This window comes from Notothenia coriiceps, unplaced genomic scaffold, assembly GCF_000735185.1.
Source record: "Notothenia coriiceps isolate Sejong01 unplaced genomic scaffold, NC01 NC01_scaffold00022018, whole genome shotgun sequence".
Lineage (NCBI taxonomy): Eukaryota > Metazoa > Chordata > Actinopteri > Perciformes > Nototheniidae > Notothenia > Notothenia coriiceps.
Genome location: NW_011354719.1, coordinates 792,835 through 809,770, shown reverse-complemented (window position 1 = coordinate 809,770; position 16,936 = coordinate 792,835). Strand labels below are relative to the sequence as shown.

Here is a 16,936-nt window from a genome sequence, read left to right as displayed (position 1 = left end):
ATATAAATAAAACTTGATTTGACTTGATAACTGAAGTTGGAAATTATTCAAGAGGCGCTGGACTATATGAATCAAATCATCTTATGTGTATTACAAACATGATATGAGTATTTTCTTTCCTAAATATTATGGGTATTCAATCAATACCCATATCAATATCGACACACTTTTAGAGTGCCCTTTAAAGGTGCGAGGTAACTTCAGTTCACATCGGTCACCTTTAAAAGAGACTTAAGCAGACAGGCACTGTGGTTTGGTGGTCAGAGACATAATTACAGGTTTGATCTCCACAGGAGCTCCGTGTTGTGTTAACTTTCCCTGAGCAAGATGCTGGACCTCATATGCAGCTTTGAGAACAGCATCATACATGTGGGTCATCTGTGTTTGAGTCACAGTTAGGTAATTGAAAGAATACCTGTGGTTTTGAAGCAGAGACTTCAGCACTCCCTCCTTGGATTCAGGTTTGATCTCCTTCTTGTTAACCATCTCGTTGACCATCTTCTCCGCGATGCTGGCAAATGTCTGCTCTTCACAGTCGAAAATGGTCACACCTTGGAAATAGGAACATGTTGGAAAATGATCAGAAGTGATCATGAGACGAGGGCAGTGTTGTGGTTTAAGAATAACAGGTTTAAACAAGGAAGAGTCTGTAGGATTTGAAGGGGTTAACTTTGGCTCTTCAGCGGTGAAACATTAGAGTGCCCCGATTAATACTGACTAATGATATCACTATACATGTCAAAGCAATTAAATGTAGTAGTTTGTCAATGTTTGGACAATTTAGACTCTTTGTCAAAAGATGGGTATTAAAAGCATGGTACCATATCACATCATAAGCATATCATGTGTTTGTATGTGTAAAAAGTAGCTAGTAACTATGAGAGTGAAATAAATAAAGTGCAATATATATAGTATATAAGTAGTTCTTAAGTACAGGACTCGAGTAAATGTATTTGGTCAAATTCCTTCACAGAGTATAGAGTAGCATAACTTGGAGTTACTCAAATGGAATACCAGTCATTGAGTAAACGTACTTTACTTTGCACCACAGAATACAATAGCTTGGTTTATGTTTATGTAGAAACTCTATATGTTTGAATTTGATTTTGCTCTGACCTGTGTTCATGGTGCGTCTGAGCTGGATGAGGCTCTTGAAGGTGAGGTAGGAGATGCTGGAGGTCGCCCACACCCCGGCCTGAGGGTCGAAGCTCTCCTCGCACCCCACCCATCGGCCCGTCTCCTGCCAGTAGGTCTGCTGCTTCTGGTCCTTCATTGGCTCCTTCAGCTCCACGCACTGCTGAAGGCACGGAGAGAAACACAAACACCCGCTGATGAGGACCTGAACGTGGGACACAAACCATGCTTGTGTCTGTGAGACGGAGAGGGAAAATGTGCACGGTGCAGGTGGATGAAATGAACGGGCACCTCCCACAATTACAGCTTTTCCACATGTGGTTTCACTGACCCCTTCCTGCTTGTCTGTGTGTTTCACTGTAAGGTCAGCCTCTATGTAAGCTGGAAATAGATATTTGAGTACAAAAAGCTTTATTATCAGATGTTAATAGATTTTAGGTTAGGTTGACATTACTTCAAGGCCATCTTCAAGCAACAACCACATTCCAATATGAGCCGTAAAAGGATATTTGGTTGCTGCAATTGTACTTATCTTACCAAAGCTGCAGTTTGTTTGTAGCAAATAGTTTTAGTCTTTGTCTTGTTGTCCCTCTGATGCAGGGTGTGATGTTAGGCTACTATTTAGGATAAGATAAGGTAGAACTTTATTATCCTTGAAGGACTTTTGATTTATAAAGAATAACAATAACAAATGTGAGAATGAAAATAAAATACGATAAAGTAGTAAAAATAAAGGAGTAATACCAGTGCTTAATAGAATAACAATAAAGGATAGGTTTATGTAAACTCAATCTAAAAGTAACGATAAAACAAAGTGAATTATATTAAAAGACTTAAGTAGATATTATTAAAGCATGAAGTAAGTATTTGCATTTTCATTTCATTTGGTTTCATTCTTATCAGGAGTAACTTGCACTTAGCATAGCACTAGAGAAAGAAAATGCACCTTTCTGTTTGTACTTAACTTTTCCAGACTGACTTTAAACAAACCTTTATTTTCATGAGGATATTGGCTCTAAAACTAAACTAACTTAAGGTCATGTGTGGGTGAAAAGAGCACCAGAAATATCATCCTGCATACCCAAAGAGAGAAGCACTCTCTGCAGACCAGGGTCAGATAACACCACGTTCATGCTTCACTACATTACAGAAACACGGATGATATGTTGGGTGTTAAGTGTCACAAAAAGATAACATCATTCCCTAATCCTCTTGTAATCCTCTGTTCAGGACCAGTGGGGGATTTGGAGCAGGTTAGTGTTATGTTTGGACTGTCAATACATGTCGTGTGCCTTGTTACAGTGTGTGTGTGTGTGTGTGCGTGCGTGCGTGCGTGCGTGCGTGCGTGCGTGCGTGCGTGCGTGTGTGTGTGTGTGTGCATGTGTCCCTTACCTGACACTATGCACTGGGGTTGGAGTTGGTTTTCCAGGCAGCTGTAAAAGACACAATGGACTTTGTTAAAACCTACTCTTACAATGACACAGTGAATAATATAAAATGAGATTAAGTTCCCCTTATAATCATTAAATTGAATTTGTTTTTACCATTTTTGGGGTTTAAATAAAATGGTGTGTTAGGAAATATTGCTTTGGGTTGTTGAGTTTTAGTGTTATGCAAGAGATCATCCACAGTGTCCATATTATCTCAGATTGGACCAAAGCGCTGAAGTTGACTGTCACAACAGGACGATTATTTCCAAAACACAGCTGAGCAGAGGGGTGGAAGATTTGGATTAGGCAGACTAGACGCTCTGTGTGTTTGTGTGTGTGAACAAATTGGCATATTCTTAAGTTTAAAGTTCATAAAAATGAACTTTGTTACATGAGTAGGTGTAAATGCTGTGTGAAATGTTCTCAAATGGCATCAGGATGACGGTACAATCATAACTCTATTGGTTCATGTTGCGGGGAAATATGCATCACACCCAAAAAACACATTTAATGGTTGTTTCAAAATGTAAAACTAATGTCACATTAAAACATGCATATTTCTGTTTTTTGTCGTTTTTATTTCAACATGTGTCCATTGCAAAAAATACTCTTTATGTTGTTGTCAATATGCATGTGAGAAGATAATTCATACTTCAAGAAAATGTTAATGCACACCCAACATTCCCCTTTGCATAACTAATCAATTGTAATGACTAAGATTATTGAGAGACTTGGTTGTATTGCAAAGCACTTGGTAATGAATGTCAAATGTTCTCCTCATGTGTGTTACATTATTAAGTATGAATGCCTTCAGCGTCTAACTTTCTTCAGAGTAGTACTTTGCAGTTCAAGAATATTTTAAGAAAAATAAAACTGAAAATGTCTCTACTAATATTTGTCAGCCTTTGCAACCAAACAACAATAACAGCAACAGTTTAGTTTACAAGAGTTCCTCTATTTGTTATGCTTCAAAGCTGCAGCTTTACTTCTCAAATACCACTCATAGCTCTGGCAGAAAAGGTGACACTTACCTCATGCAGGCACTCAGCAGCATAAAAGACAGCAGGATGGTAAAAATGCACGACTTTATAAACACAACCTCTTTAAAGCCGCCTGTATTTGTTTGTCACACACACACACACACACACACACACACACACACACACACACACACACACACACACACACACACACACACACACACACACACACACACACACACACACACACACACACACACACACACACACACAGTTTACCACAAGATGGAGATCATGTGATGTTTGAAGCAGCTGTCCTGGACCTGCAGATCTGTGGAGAATCATCAGTAGTAGCAGACGATGCGTACAGGAGAGCAACCAATCATGTTCCTTCTCTCTAGGTCATGGCCCCACCCCTTTTTTTAGAGGGTAAAAGACACAGCTCTAAAACTGTTGAAAGGACCGCCTGAACTCTCAATGATTCCTTATTTTAGTACGAGTTACTGAATGTAAACATGGGTTTTAACAACGCTGCGTCCACACACTTCCTCCACTGATAGGATTCAAGATTCAAGGCTTTTATTGTCATTTGTACATTAGCTACAGAGTAGATATATCAATGAACATCTGAGGTCACAGGCTCCTCCAACAGAGCAACACAATNCTCCCTGCGGGTGCCTGTCTGTGTCTGTGTATTTGCATGTTCCGATTAACCCAGCCTCCCCCAAATGTTCTTTTTCTTTGGTGTCTATATCTACGCCGGCCCGGCGTAGATATAGACACCAAAGAAAAAGAACATTTGGGGGAGGCTGGGTTAATCGGAACATGCAAATACACAGACACAGACAGGCACCCGCAGGGAGCAAGGTCCCCGCTAGGGCCTAGTTGGAATTGGTGAGAGGTAAGGAGGTACGCTGTGGCTACGGCATAACACTCCCCGGCTGGAAATAGGCCCCTCTGCAAACCTGTTTCCCTCCAATAAAACCTTGTGAGGTCATGGAGGGAAAAGGTTTTGGATAAAGAGAAAATAGAAAGAGTAGTAATAACCTTAGTTTTAGATATAAGATCCAAGTTTTTAGGATTTAAGTGAAAGAGCAAGAACCAAAATGTAGGTGAAGAGGCACAGCGTATCTGCGTCAAAGCACTCATTAGGTTATTTGATCAACTATCTATAAGCTTTATCAAAAGGAAGGTCTTAAGCGTACTCTTTAAACGGATAGGCTGTCGGCCGCCCGAACACAAACTGGAAGCTGATTCCACAAAAGTGGAGCTTGATAAGAAAAGGCTAGAAGGCCAGAGAGAAGAAGTGAGTTGTAAGTGTTGATTTAAAAGCCCCTAATGTCTGGGCCAGTTATGGTTAGAGACTCACCGCCTCCCTTCACTTCTATTTTGAGTGAAATAAATATGCCGACATTCTTTTTAAATAAATATTATTTTTTTGAGTTCTTTAGTCTAGAATAATCATTTAGAGAAAATCTGATATTGTGACAACCTTGTCCAAATATTTGATGTACGCTGTTAGATATGGATTCCTTTGTTCAGAATATAACAGGAATTCATTAAAAAATCATTTTATAAATAATGATTTCGTTTTTATTCCTAAAGCCGGTTAGATTTTAAGATATTTACACAAAAATATATCAGAATCAACCTTTAAAGGGATAGTTTGACCTCCTGGAAAATATGATAAGCTTTCTTGATTGTTAGATGACAACACTTGATCTCATGGCTGTACATAAATACAGCACGGTACACAGTAATTATGAAGCAACAGCCAGCAGCTAGTAAGATTAGCTTAGCATAAATAATGAAACTGTGGATTACAGCTATCTCTTTGATCAAATCTGCCCACTAAACCTTATCAAGTATGCTGTTGAATGGCTGCTTATCATCTTGAATGTATGCACAGACTACTTTCTTCTGCTAAAGAAAACCATTTGATTGTCTTTCATCAGTCTGACACCTAAACAGCCAATGACACGTGTCGTTTCCTTCCTCCAGCCAATCAGATGACCCGGAGAAACAAGCCCTGACTGATGGGGTGGATCTACAGAAGTTTTCAGTCAAGGACAGGGTAAGATCTTCCCCTGATGAAATTATCTACATGAATGAAAGTCATTGATGATAACTTGAACTGATATCCTCATCAACAATGGTGAGACGGTGGCAGTGAATTTAAAGAAAGCGACTTCTGGCATCAGATCATTTAGAAAGTCCTTGAGAGAAGTCAGAGTTTAGAGGAGTCTGTTGCTTTTTTTGGGACATACAATATAATTGTTTTGTTCTGGTACACAAAACCTCAGTTTTTAGTTGTTGATTAAATTACATTTACATTTTCATTTATGTGCTAAGTGGATCTTAATCAGTTTTAAGGGCCGAAACAAGTCTTGACATGTTTACTATTTAAAAGTAAGTATTTGAGCACAGCAGACATTTCTTAGATTGGGATTTCCTCTGAAAACTGTTCCTATCATTTTCAAACATCACAGATTATTAAGTCAAGCTTTACTAGAGAGAAATTCTATACTCTGTGTCCCTTCAGAGAGATGAGTCTGACTGCGTTGAGGCTTCCATGGTGCTAGTAGGTAAGCCAGTGTTTGCATTGTTCATGTTTCATTTAGGATATGCAGTTTGTATGTTTGTTGCAGTAGTGATTGCATACAATACAATTCTACTTTTTTATTTTTATTTTCTTAACAGGAGCTTTGGAAATTCTGGAAAAGCCTACCGTGGTGTTTGTACGTCTGAAGGAAGCCGTCGTGCTCGACCCGGCCCTGGAGGCCCCGGTGCCCGTACGCTTCGTCTTTGCTCTAGTTGGCCCCACTGAGACTGACATGGACTACTGCGAGACCGGCCGTACTATGGCAGCACTAATGGCTGACAAGGTGAGTTAGCTGATACCTTCTGTACTTTCTGACCTAAATTGTGTGAGCAGTGACTCATTTAAGGAATAATTTCCTCCTAAAATGCTCATTTGTATATATAAATTCACCCTCTTTAATTCCACATCAACAGTACTCACAATGATTTGCACCATTCTTTCCCAAGCAAGTGTTTTAAATGGTAAAATTCAGTGAAAGTGCCTGTGTTTGGGAAGTAGTGGGCATGTATGACTTATAAATGAGCCCTAAAACTAATTCTGTATGAGGTTTTGTCTACAATTAGTGTGACTGTTTTGCTGTTGTTTAAAATTGTATGAGTTGAAGTATTCCTTTAACAGAACAGATACGTAATGATTGAAAGACATCTTCAGCTACAAATGCAGGGTATAGCTAGTAGTAGGTAGTAACATACACTTAAATCCTCATTTAGATTGTTCTAATAATGCCAGAAGAATATAAACTCCAAACAAAACAAATTGTGCTGATTAAAGGAATGTTTAGATGAAGGAATTGTACTACCACTCTGTACCAAAGGTATTGAGTCTTAACATCTCCTCAACTATCTCCTCCACATCCAGGTTTTCAACCAGGCAGCGTTTCAGGCGAATAGCCCCCGTGCACTGACAGACGCCGTATCCGACTTCATGGACTGCAGCATCGTCATCCCTCCCACAGAGATCCAGAACGAAGCGATGCTCAGCTCCATTATCAGCTTTCAGAAGAAGCTACTTCAGGACAGGTTCCAACGCTCTGATCCAAACAACGACCTGGAGTCCAAACCTCGCAAGGGTGAGTCTTCAACACACACCCATAACTCCATGTACACAAAATCAACATGGTTTTTTCCCTGCAGTTTCCTTTTGTGCTGGTACCCCACCTGAAGACCCACTGTCCCGTACTGGTCGCCCATTTGGAGGGATGATACGAGACATGAAGAGGCGCTACCATTACTACAAGAGTGACATCACAGATGCATTTAACGCCCAGGTCCTTGCTGCGGTCATATTCATTTACTTTGCTGCGTTGTCTCCTGCCATTACCTTCGGAGGACTGCTGGGTATGTGTGGATAGCAATTGCATTTGTATGAGACCTCGTGTTTCTATTGCATGGTTTAACATATGATATGTTTTTTTTAAGTAATTGTGTGGGGTCCATAGAAATCCAATGTTTAATATCTAATGGTAAAAAAAGACACACACATACAGATAATCTGGACAAATTGACTAATTCCATTTCACCCATTTATAATGCTTGTGTCATCTAAACATGGCAACATTTTTGGTCTGGGCTCTTTGAACAGAGCATTGTGTGTCATTAGGAAAACAAATATGCCACAGCCAAGTAACATTGCCCTCATGTTAGACTTCTTAAATGATGTTGAATGTTTCCATTTGACCTGCTTTTATTCATTGTCATATTGTCAAAAAAGGTCTAAATGGGACCTGAGGGTGTTAACAACCATGTGACCCTTTAAACCAGGGGTCTTCAACGTTTTTCAGGCCAGGGACCCCCAAACTGATGGAGAGCTGGAGCAGGGACCCCCCTACTATATGTATGGCATACAATTGTGTTTTATATTAAACGGGGCCTAGTGCCGTGTATAAACATAGCTACTCTGTTATTGTACATTCAATACTAAGCTTTTCAAATAATACACAGGTTAATATATTCATGTTTTTATTTTAAACATGTGCAAGGTACAGGGTGGCCGTGCCACTGCCATTTATAAACATACATCTTGCACGGAACACAGAGCTATTAAAATAATTCACAGATTTTAACTTTAAACATACAATAAACATACATCTTGAACACAACACAGAGCTATTAAAATAATTCACAGATTCAAGTTTTAACTTTAAAGAGCAACTTGCAGGTTAGAGACACTAGTGAATAAATGTGTAGGAAAATGATGAATACACTAGATTTTTTTAAAAATATACAGAAATATACACTCCAGTGACATCTGGCGTCGTTTTGGTAAGACATTTTCACTTCCGCATAAAAAAGCCTCGGCACGTGACCTCCCGCGTGTGACGTAACATGGGGGAGAGCGGCCGGTCTAACGTATGAATAAACATGGATCACAATGCCAGTTTTAACAGAGAAGAGGTTGAAAATATATATTCAAATGCATATGATTATAATTATGAGCCTGCTATGCGTGCAAGAGACCAGGAGCAGCCAAGGATTCGAAAAAAATAACGGCCATCAGCGAGAAATGGAGCTGTGGTGTGAGGAGAAGCAGTGGAGAACAGGGCAGTTGTCTTGGTGAGGGACCGGCGTTAGCTACAGAATGTTAGCTAACGTCAGTCACATCACAACATTGTAAAGTTAGCAATCATATATCAGGCTATAACTAAAGTAGTAATATAGTAACGTTACTGGCAGGACTGTTGACACTGATCCATAACAGAAACTAATGCGCAAGTATCAGCCGTATCTCGCGTTACCTAATGCAACTCCACACTACGGTGCTGTGTACCGGAGGGGAGACGCGAGATACGGCTGATACTTAACGATCTGGCGGAGAAAGGTTGTGGAGCAGAAGATAACGTCTTCTGCCTCGATTTCTCCATTCGCTACAATATGTTGGATTCATGTTAATGTGCATTTAAAGACATTTCAATTTGTGGGAAAAAAATGTTTGGAAAACTTTTTTTTTTTAAAGAATTTTTTTTTTGTCTAATCAACCAAAGATTTCGCGACCCCCCTGCAGTACCTCCGCGGACCCCTGTTGAAGACCTCTGCTTTAAACTAATCACCTGCAATCTCCTTTATACAAAATACATGACTTCCATTCTCCTTCATGCTCTGATCAAGGCCAGTGGGACAAAACATTAGCATGTTTGTTTGACAAGGCCAGAAAAAAACTGAAAATATACTGAGTATTTTTCCCTGAAGAACTGTGTGTGTGCTACCTGTTTATCCTTTTGTTTATTTAACATTTGAGGCCATATTAATAATATGTTGTCATCTTTGCGACTACAGCTGATAAGGTGGACAACATGATGGGCGTTTCAGAGCTCCTCATCTCCACCAGCATTCAGGGGATCATCTTCTGCTTCGTTGCTGCTCAGCCCGTCCTGGTCATCGGGTTCTCTGGTCCTCTGCTAGTGTTTGAGGAGGCCTTCTTTGTTGTAAGCTATACCACTGAATCCTGTGATGATCCCACTGAACATACATTTTCAAATACCACTTCCCGTGATTGATGTTTGTTTAAGTTCAACTGGTTCCCATTGCCCCTTCTTTCAGTTCTGCAAGTCTCAGGACATTGAGTACATTGTGGGGAGAGTGTGGGTTGGCGTGTGGTTGGTCATCATCGTGGTGGTCATTGTGGCCTTTGAGGGCAGCTTCCTGGTGTGTTTCATCTCCCGCTTCACCCAGGAAATCTTCTCCATCCTCATATCCCTCATCTTCATCTATGAAACATTTTCCAAGCTAGGAAGGGTAAACCTTTTTCATCCATGTCACACATTTCATCTGTCCAAATGGAATTTAATACATTTCCTTTCTGTCATTATAAATGTGTCTTATCTTATAATCTGCTCTCTCTTGACCTCTCTTTAGACCTTTAAGGCTCATCCGCTCACTCTGAATTACGATCATGTGAATACAACTGTAGAAAATCCCTGGCACCCAAAGGTGGAGGAGATGGCCATGTATGACAACGCTACCGGGAACACGACTGTTGTTGTCAACATTATTAAGCCGTCTTACCCCAACACAGCCCTACTCTCCATGTGCCTCATGTTAGGCTGCTTCTTCACCGCTTACTTCCTACGCCAGTTCAAGAATGGCACTTTTCTGCCTGGAAAGGTACGTCTTGTCCACAGGCTAGTATTTTACTAATTAATTTACAGTTGAATGAACAAGTCGTGTATTTTATTGGCTATTCAATTAAATTGTTTAACTCTTCAAACAGGTCAGACGTTTGCTTGGTGACTTTGGTGTGCCCATTGCCATTTTCCTCATGGTTCTCCTGGACTACAACATTGATGATACCTACACTAAGGTTGGTCCATCAGTCTAAGTTTCCAAAGCCAGTTGATGTACTGAAAACCTGCGTCATTCAGCTTGAATGTAGTATATTATAGCTTCACACTAACCCCTAAAACATTTGTTAGGTACACACATAAATTGATTTTGCTGCTGTAATCATTCTTCCTTCACGTCAAAAGATACAATCATAATGTTATGTCAATTTAAGTGTTGTAAAAAATCCATCGTTCTCTCTCTAAGCAAAAATGTATCTAGGCTAATACAGTACAACCCATGTCTTGATTAAGATGAACAGGTTTCACTGCACATTTTATATTTGCAAAACATAGACAAAATTATGAAAATATCCTTTAAAACATGGAAGATTTGATCAAAAACTGTTTTTCTTAACAGAAACTAGTGGTTCCCAAAGGTCTCATGGTGTCCAACCCGTCCAAAAGAGGCTGGCTCATCAACCCCTTCGGAGAGCACCAGGCCTTCCCCGTGTGGTTGATGTTTGCTTGCTGCGTCCCGGCCTTACTCGTCTTCATTCTGATCTTCCTGGAGTCTCAGATCACAACGTGGGTCATCGCTTGTCCACAACAATATCACTCACTGAATTATCAACCTGAGAAAACATATCATGTCCTGTTTTAAACTAAACTTCAAAATTCATCTGTTGACAGTCTGATTGTGAGTCAGCCTGAGAGGAAGATGGTGAAAGGCTCCGGGTTCCACTTTGACTTGCTGGTTATAGTCGGCATGGGAGGACTCGCTGCAATTTTTGGTGTCCCGTGGCTCAGCGCTGCCACGGTTCGCTCTGTCACCCACGCCAACGCCCTCACGGTCATGAGCAAAGGGACAAAACCTGTTATCGAGAGAGTGAATGAGCAGAGGGTCAGCGGCATTCTGGTGGCGCTGCTTATTGGTAGGTGTCCAATCATCCATGTCTTTTTTTACAACTCTCCTAAAATCCAACCCCTGTCATTAAAAGAAAAGTTACACAATGATCTAATTAACTTAATGCAAAGAGGAGGTTGCATTATGAACTGCAAAGCTCTGGATGCCCTTTTGAAATTCAGATTTCAAATAACCTGCATGTATACAGTATGTAACAGTATGTACTTGGCGTAAAATGTCAATCTTTTAAGACTCGAAAGGCATCGTACCAACCACAACCTCTCTTAAGTTTTATTTCATTTATTATCTGTTATATACTTCTTCCTTATTTTGTTTCATTCCATTAGGTAGTTGTTTTTTGTTGGTTACTTGTTTATCTTATTCAATGTTAATACTTTACTTAGTTAATACTGTTAACAAATGATGTTTTAATTGTAATTATCAAAAGACACAGTGAAATATCCTTTATCTATTTTTGTCTAGGTCTGTCCATTCTGATGGAGCCGATCCTAAAGATGATTCCCATGTCAGCCTTGTTCGGGATCTTTCTCTACATGGGAGTCACATCACTCAATGGCATCCAGCTGTGGGACCGTATACTGCTTCTACTCATCCCCAAGAAATACCACCCTGACGAACCCTACGTCACCAGAGTAATACTTTCTAAAATATTAGCCTAGATTTAGATTTATGTTCAACACTTACATTTAGTATTTAGAGTTAATATCCCATTTTAATATATTTTACATTTAAACATATGACTAACAACTAAAACGTATTTTTAAACCAATTTCTGTCCCAAATATTAGGAAAGTTAGCCATATTTTCACGAGAGGACATCAGCTAAATTATTACTTTTGGCACCGCGTTGAATGGTGTTCAGATTAGCAGAAATCATGTAGTCATATCAACTCACTATAAGAGCCGCTGAATTATACCAGAAGACACAAAGTATTTGTGGGTGCAGACCCTTCTAACTGATTAATATTTTTACATTTTGGCTACAGGTGAGCACAGGACGAATGCACTTCTTTACGGCCATCCAGATCGTGTGCCTTGCACTTTTGTGGATTGTTAAATCCAGTCCAGTATCCCTCGCACTTCCCTTCATACTCATCCTCACTATCCCTCTGCGCATGTTTATGACCGGCCGCTTCTTCACTGAGCTGGAGATGAAATGTGTAAGTGGAAAACTCCTGTCATTTGAATACATTTATGCAGATATACACAGAATCAAGCACTAAAGTTTCTGTTGTTTTTAGTTGGATGCTGAAGACGCCAAAGTGACCTTTGAGGAGGAGCCGGGGAGGGATGTATACTGTGAATCTCAGATGCCATTGTAGATGTCTTCTATGACAGCTATAGCATGCCAGCAATCATTTTATTTTAACAAAAATATATATTTATTTTTTATGTGGCTCACATATTTCATCTACTTATGAGCTCAAACAAGTTTTTTCTAATGAAAAATGCAGATATAGAATCTATCTTTATGAACATTGATATCTTGTATAAAAATATTTCTTTGTAAAAAATTCCTGAAGAGTCGCTCAGGTACTTTATTTGCATTATGTTGTTTTGTTTCTATAAGCTTGTGCTTTGCATACTACTGAAGCTGAAATCATATTAAAGGGACCCAAACATTTACATATTGGATGCGAAGTGAAAAATATTGTAGTATTAAAATCCAATATGTTCTTCAAGCAGTCACACATTGAATGTAATGTTGTAACATGATGTGCCACTTAAGTTATTGTTATACTCACTTTCTTCATGCTTGTAAAATCCGAATTTGAATTAAGTAATATATGATTTATGAAGTAACATTGCAAGCAAAATGTAGATACTTTAGCCAGAAGGATCAAGCTGGTAACACTACACTGTGTCGCAGTATAGGGAGTGATAAAATGGTGAATTTGTGTTTGTTTAGTATTCTTATTGTCATCTCTCTATAAATAATAAAGACTACCTCCCAAAATGCCTATCGACTTAGTTTCATTTGGTGTGGCTTCTTTCTTGGGTTAAGGGAAATTAGACCAATTCAATGCTCTGATGATACTATATTACTTTGAAAACCTGAAGCTATAGCAAAGAAACAACATGCCTTTGACAGCAGAAAAAAAATGGGGTACTTGATGGCATGCATGCCTTTGCAATACAATGAAATACTATACTTTACCTACAAGCAATAAATAAATGTACCTACATAACTATATGCACAGTTGGTGAGGATTTAGAGTTCTGCCCTTGGAGGTAGAAGATCAATTAAAATGGGGATTTTAAGAGAGGGAGCGGAGTTAAGGCAAGATATAACGATTAAAGTTCAGCTGGTAAACAAATATCCGTTATATTTCTTGTATTATTATTTTGCACCAAAACGCAATCACCCTCCGACACAATAGGTGGCGATTTGTTCAATCAACGCTGCTTGAACGCTTAACATCCGGTTATAAACACAACGAAGAAGAAACCTAGTAAGCTCATTGGCTGTTCTTTGAGGATGTTGATGATTTGGCCCACTTTTAACACGGAGACTTCTAACATGCTTTTGGTGAAAAAACACAAATTGTGAATGTGTTTCTTTTTAACGCCATGGGTGTTTTTTTCCTGCTGAGAAACGCAACGATAAAAAACCGCTAATATATATAGATTTAGGGCCAATAACGCTACTTCTTTGTAGGTTTTTTAACGAACCGAATTTTGATATGTTTGCTAACTAGCCTGTGTTGTAGAGTTTCCCACAGCCACTTGGACCGACCTAAGGCTTTGCATCAAGTGACGTAAAGAATTGGAAATACTTTTTATTGGAAAGATGAGTGGGACGACAACTGTGACTGAAGAATCTGGTGGGTATAATTAAATAGATATTTTATTACACATGACTCAACTTAGATTGCACAAAGCACTGAAGAAGTAACAGACGTTTACTTTGCATGATGACCTGCTTGTCAAAGCTTTTAAAGATGATTATTTCAAATATGTATTGTGAGTCAAAGAAACAATTACATGGAATATATTGTTGTCAATGCTCATTCCCATTTATATTGAATAATTATAATGTCAAATTAATGTAGCCTACATGTGTAATATGTGTAATGTGTAATTGTAAAGCGCTTTGAGCACCTGAAAAAGCGCTCTAATAAAAAAATGTAATGCATTATTATTATTATTATTACATTCACAGATATAATGGATATGATTGTATTTTTAGATTGGAATAATATCAGAAATAAGAATATTTTTTTAAAAAAAGAGAAAGGTAAATAATCTAAATTAATATGTATATAGCCTACTATGAAGAGTTACACAAAATACATATTAAACACAAGAGACAGGGACCTAGGTAAGATACGGAAGTTTAGGCACATTGATTTATTTCCCTTTTATCCTTCACCTTATTCTTCCTTATCTTAATAATTCTAATGGTTCAACTTTGTTTTGTCCCTGTGCTACAGATACAGAGTGGACCCAGGAAGACACCCAGAAGCTTCTTGCTGCAATGAAAACCATTGCAGCAAGACAGAAACACCTGAAGAGCACATATTTAAAATCACTGAAAGATGTGGACTGGAAAGAAGTGGCTTTCGATCCTTTCACTCCTGAAGCATGCAAAAAGAAATGGGGAGAGATTTTGCACAAGGTGAGTCGCAGTTCAATCCTAAATAGGGATGTCCCGATCACCTATTTTTGCTCCCGATCCGATTCCGATCATTTGATTTTGCCAATTTGCCGATACCGATTTTTCCCGATCCGATCTTTATGCAATGCATTAAGAGAAAAAAAAGAAGAAAAGCATTCAAGTTGTCCCTTAAGGTTATTTAATTTAATTTAAATTGGATATTCTATCCAACATGGATATAGCTTCTTTTTTTCACAGCAGCATTGGATCAGTTCAGTTGTGCAGCATTGGATCAAAACAAAATAAAGCGTATCAGTACTCGTTAGCTTACTGCTACATTTAGACACTGCACCCTGCCCACTCTGTTGCCAGATTTGAGAGAAATAAGCAACCAGGTCTATGAAAACAAGCCCCAAAGAAGCAACACATACATGATGTTGTGTAATTTGAAACCAAAACTAAGGCCTCAGGATGACTTTAAGACTTGAACATGGTCATTTTTGTTTTGTAACATTGAATACAAAAAAAAAAGAAAAAAGTATTTATAAAAGAAAATTAAAAAAAATCCCAATCCCCGATTTTTTGAAAATCACGTGATCGGCTCCGATCCCCGATCACGTGATCGGATCGGGACATCTCTAATCCTAAATTTTAAATTGACAAAACAATGTCATCACGTAGTAGCTGTTTCAAAAGCTTTTAATTATATCATACAATGTACTTCAGCCAATGGAGTCTCCCAGCTGACTCTCAAATCTTAAAGGGGTATTTCGGATTAATTGAAGGGGGTTTTTATACACATTATATATATTTATATATATATCGAATTAAAATGTGTGCGTATAAAAAAGACAGGTAGTGAGAACACCATATTCGTTTTCAATTGTATTTTTATTGGACTCATATGGAGTTGTTCATCTGCACAACTGACAATTTAGTGTTTCAAAATATCAAACTAAAACAAATACACTCTTATGAATGTTTTTAGTGATATCTTTGTTTTTCTTGCGCAGTTGCAGAAGATTCGGACCCTCAAGGAGATCCTCGTTGAAGCTGAAGATGTCATTTCCAATCCTTTGATGAACACAAAGGTAAACCCTGCACAATCTAAATTTAGAGAGCTTCAGGTTGTAAATACCACCTCTCCTAGTTCAGTGTTATTTCTGAAATACCATTTCAATAAACACATTAAAAGTCTACATGTTTCATTCTGCGAGTTAACAGTAAGCTATTCTTTTTTATGCAGATGCACCCAGATCACCCGAAGAGACCCACACCTCCAAATGCCGTCTTTTGCGAGGAGAACTGGGTCAGTTATCATAATAAGCACCCAGATATCGGTCGAAAAAAGATCTTCAGGCGTCTAGCCAACAAGTACCAAGAGCTCCCTGCTGAAGAGAAGGTACAGGCAACATAAACAACATTTCCTTTCATTCTGTGTTATCTGAGGTCTCACTTTTAAATGATGAATTTTCTGACATTTCCCAGGCTCAATATGAGGAGAAGTTTAATCTCGCAAAAGTGGAATACAAGAAAAAGAAGAAGGAGTTCAAGTAATTCATTAATACACTTACCAAATAAATGTATCACATTAAGTATAGGCTGCCTGCTTAAACACAGTGTCAAACTAATTCTTTATATTTCAGAAAACAATGTGAACCGAGACCCAATAAGAAGAGGAAAAAGCTCTCAGACGACAGCACAGATGTAAGTGATGGTCGTTAGTGAAACGTTAGTGTCCTGACTGAATACCATAATCATATAATAACTGTTTCTATGACGACAGTTATTATGAAGGTCACATATAACACTGCTGAAAAGGTTGTTATTATTAATTAACTTAAAATGAATTGAATCCAGCAAATGCAGGAAGAAGAGCAGACTGAAGATGCAATCTCACACAACACACACACACACACAACACACACACACAACACACGACACACACACACCACACACACACACACACACACACACACACTACACACACCGAATGTTACCTCCGAAAC

At 38.7% G+C, this 16,936-nt stretch overlaps 2 protein-coding genes across 2 annotated transcripts; one reads left to right on the top strand and one right to left on the bottom strand.

Annotated features, from left to right (window-relative positions):
* Positions 1–231: 231 nt before the first annotated feature.
* On the bottom strand, positions 232–3,600 carry LOC104953593 (band 3 anion exchange protein-like). The gene is made up of 5 exons (XM_010780544.1): positions 3,596–3,600; positions 2,527–2,567; positions 1,466–1,515; positions 1,117–1,297; positions 232–551 (listed from the first exon to the last, which is right to left on the bottom strand). The coding sequence occupies exons 1-5, from the start codon at positions 3,598–3,600 to the stop codon at positions 232–234; spliced, it is 597 nt and encodes a 198-aa protein (XP_010778846.1).
* Positions 3,601–3,843: 243 nt separating this feature from the next.
* On the top strand, positions 3,844–13,286 carry slc4a1b (solute carrier family 4 member 1b (Diego blood group)). Its single transcript, XM_010780542.1, has 15 exons — positions 3,844–3,908; positions 5,546–5,618; positions 6,087–6,129; positions 6,245–6,429; positions 7,005–7,215; positions 7,280–7,483; positions 9,419–9,567; positions 9,683–9,877; positions 9,998–10,246; positions 10,353–10,442; positions 10,823–10,989; positions 11,095–11,336; positions 11,792–11,961; positions 12,316–12,489; positions 12,571–13,286. Exons 1-15 carry the CDS (start codon positions 3,844–3,846, stop codon positions 12,649–12,651), a joined length of 2,298 nt encoding a protein of 765 aa, XP_010778844.1. The 3' UTR covers positions 12,652–13,286.
* Positions 13,287–16,936: the final 3,650 nt, after the last annotated feature.

What these genes read in the sequence shown, in the direction of transcription:
- slc4a1b (XM_010780542.1), top strand. Translation starts at nt 3,844, where the DNA reads ATGTTTGAAGCAGCTGTCCTGGACCTGCAGATCTGTGGAGAATCATCA. An exon ending in GCACTTTTCTGCCTGGAAAG is followed by an intron (nt 10,247 to 10,352) that starts GTACGTCTTGTC and finishes CTCTTCAAACAG; the next exon opens with GTCAGACGTTTGCTTGGTGA. An exon ending in CTGAGCTGGAGATGAAATGT is followed by an intron (nt 12,490 to 12,570) that starts GTAAGTGGAAAA and finishes TGTTGTTTTTAG; the next exon opens with TTGGATGCTGAAGACGCCAA.
- LOC104953593 (XM_010780544.1), bottom strand. An exon ending in ACCCCAGTGCATAGTGTCAG is followed by an intron (nt 1,516 to 2,526) that starts GTAAGGGACACA and finishes ATCTATTTCCAG; the next exon opens with CTTACATAGAGGCTGACCTT. An exon ending in CAGACGCACCATGAACACAG is followed by an intron (nt 552 to 1,116) that starts GTCAGAGCAAAA and finishes CCTATTTCCAAG; the next exon opens with GTGTGACCATTTTCGACTGT.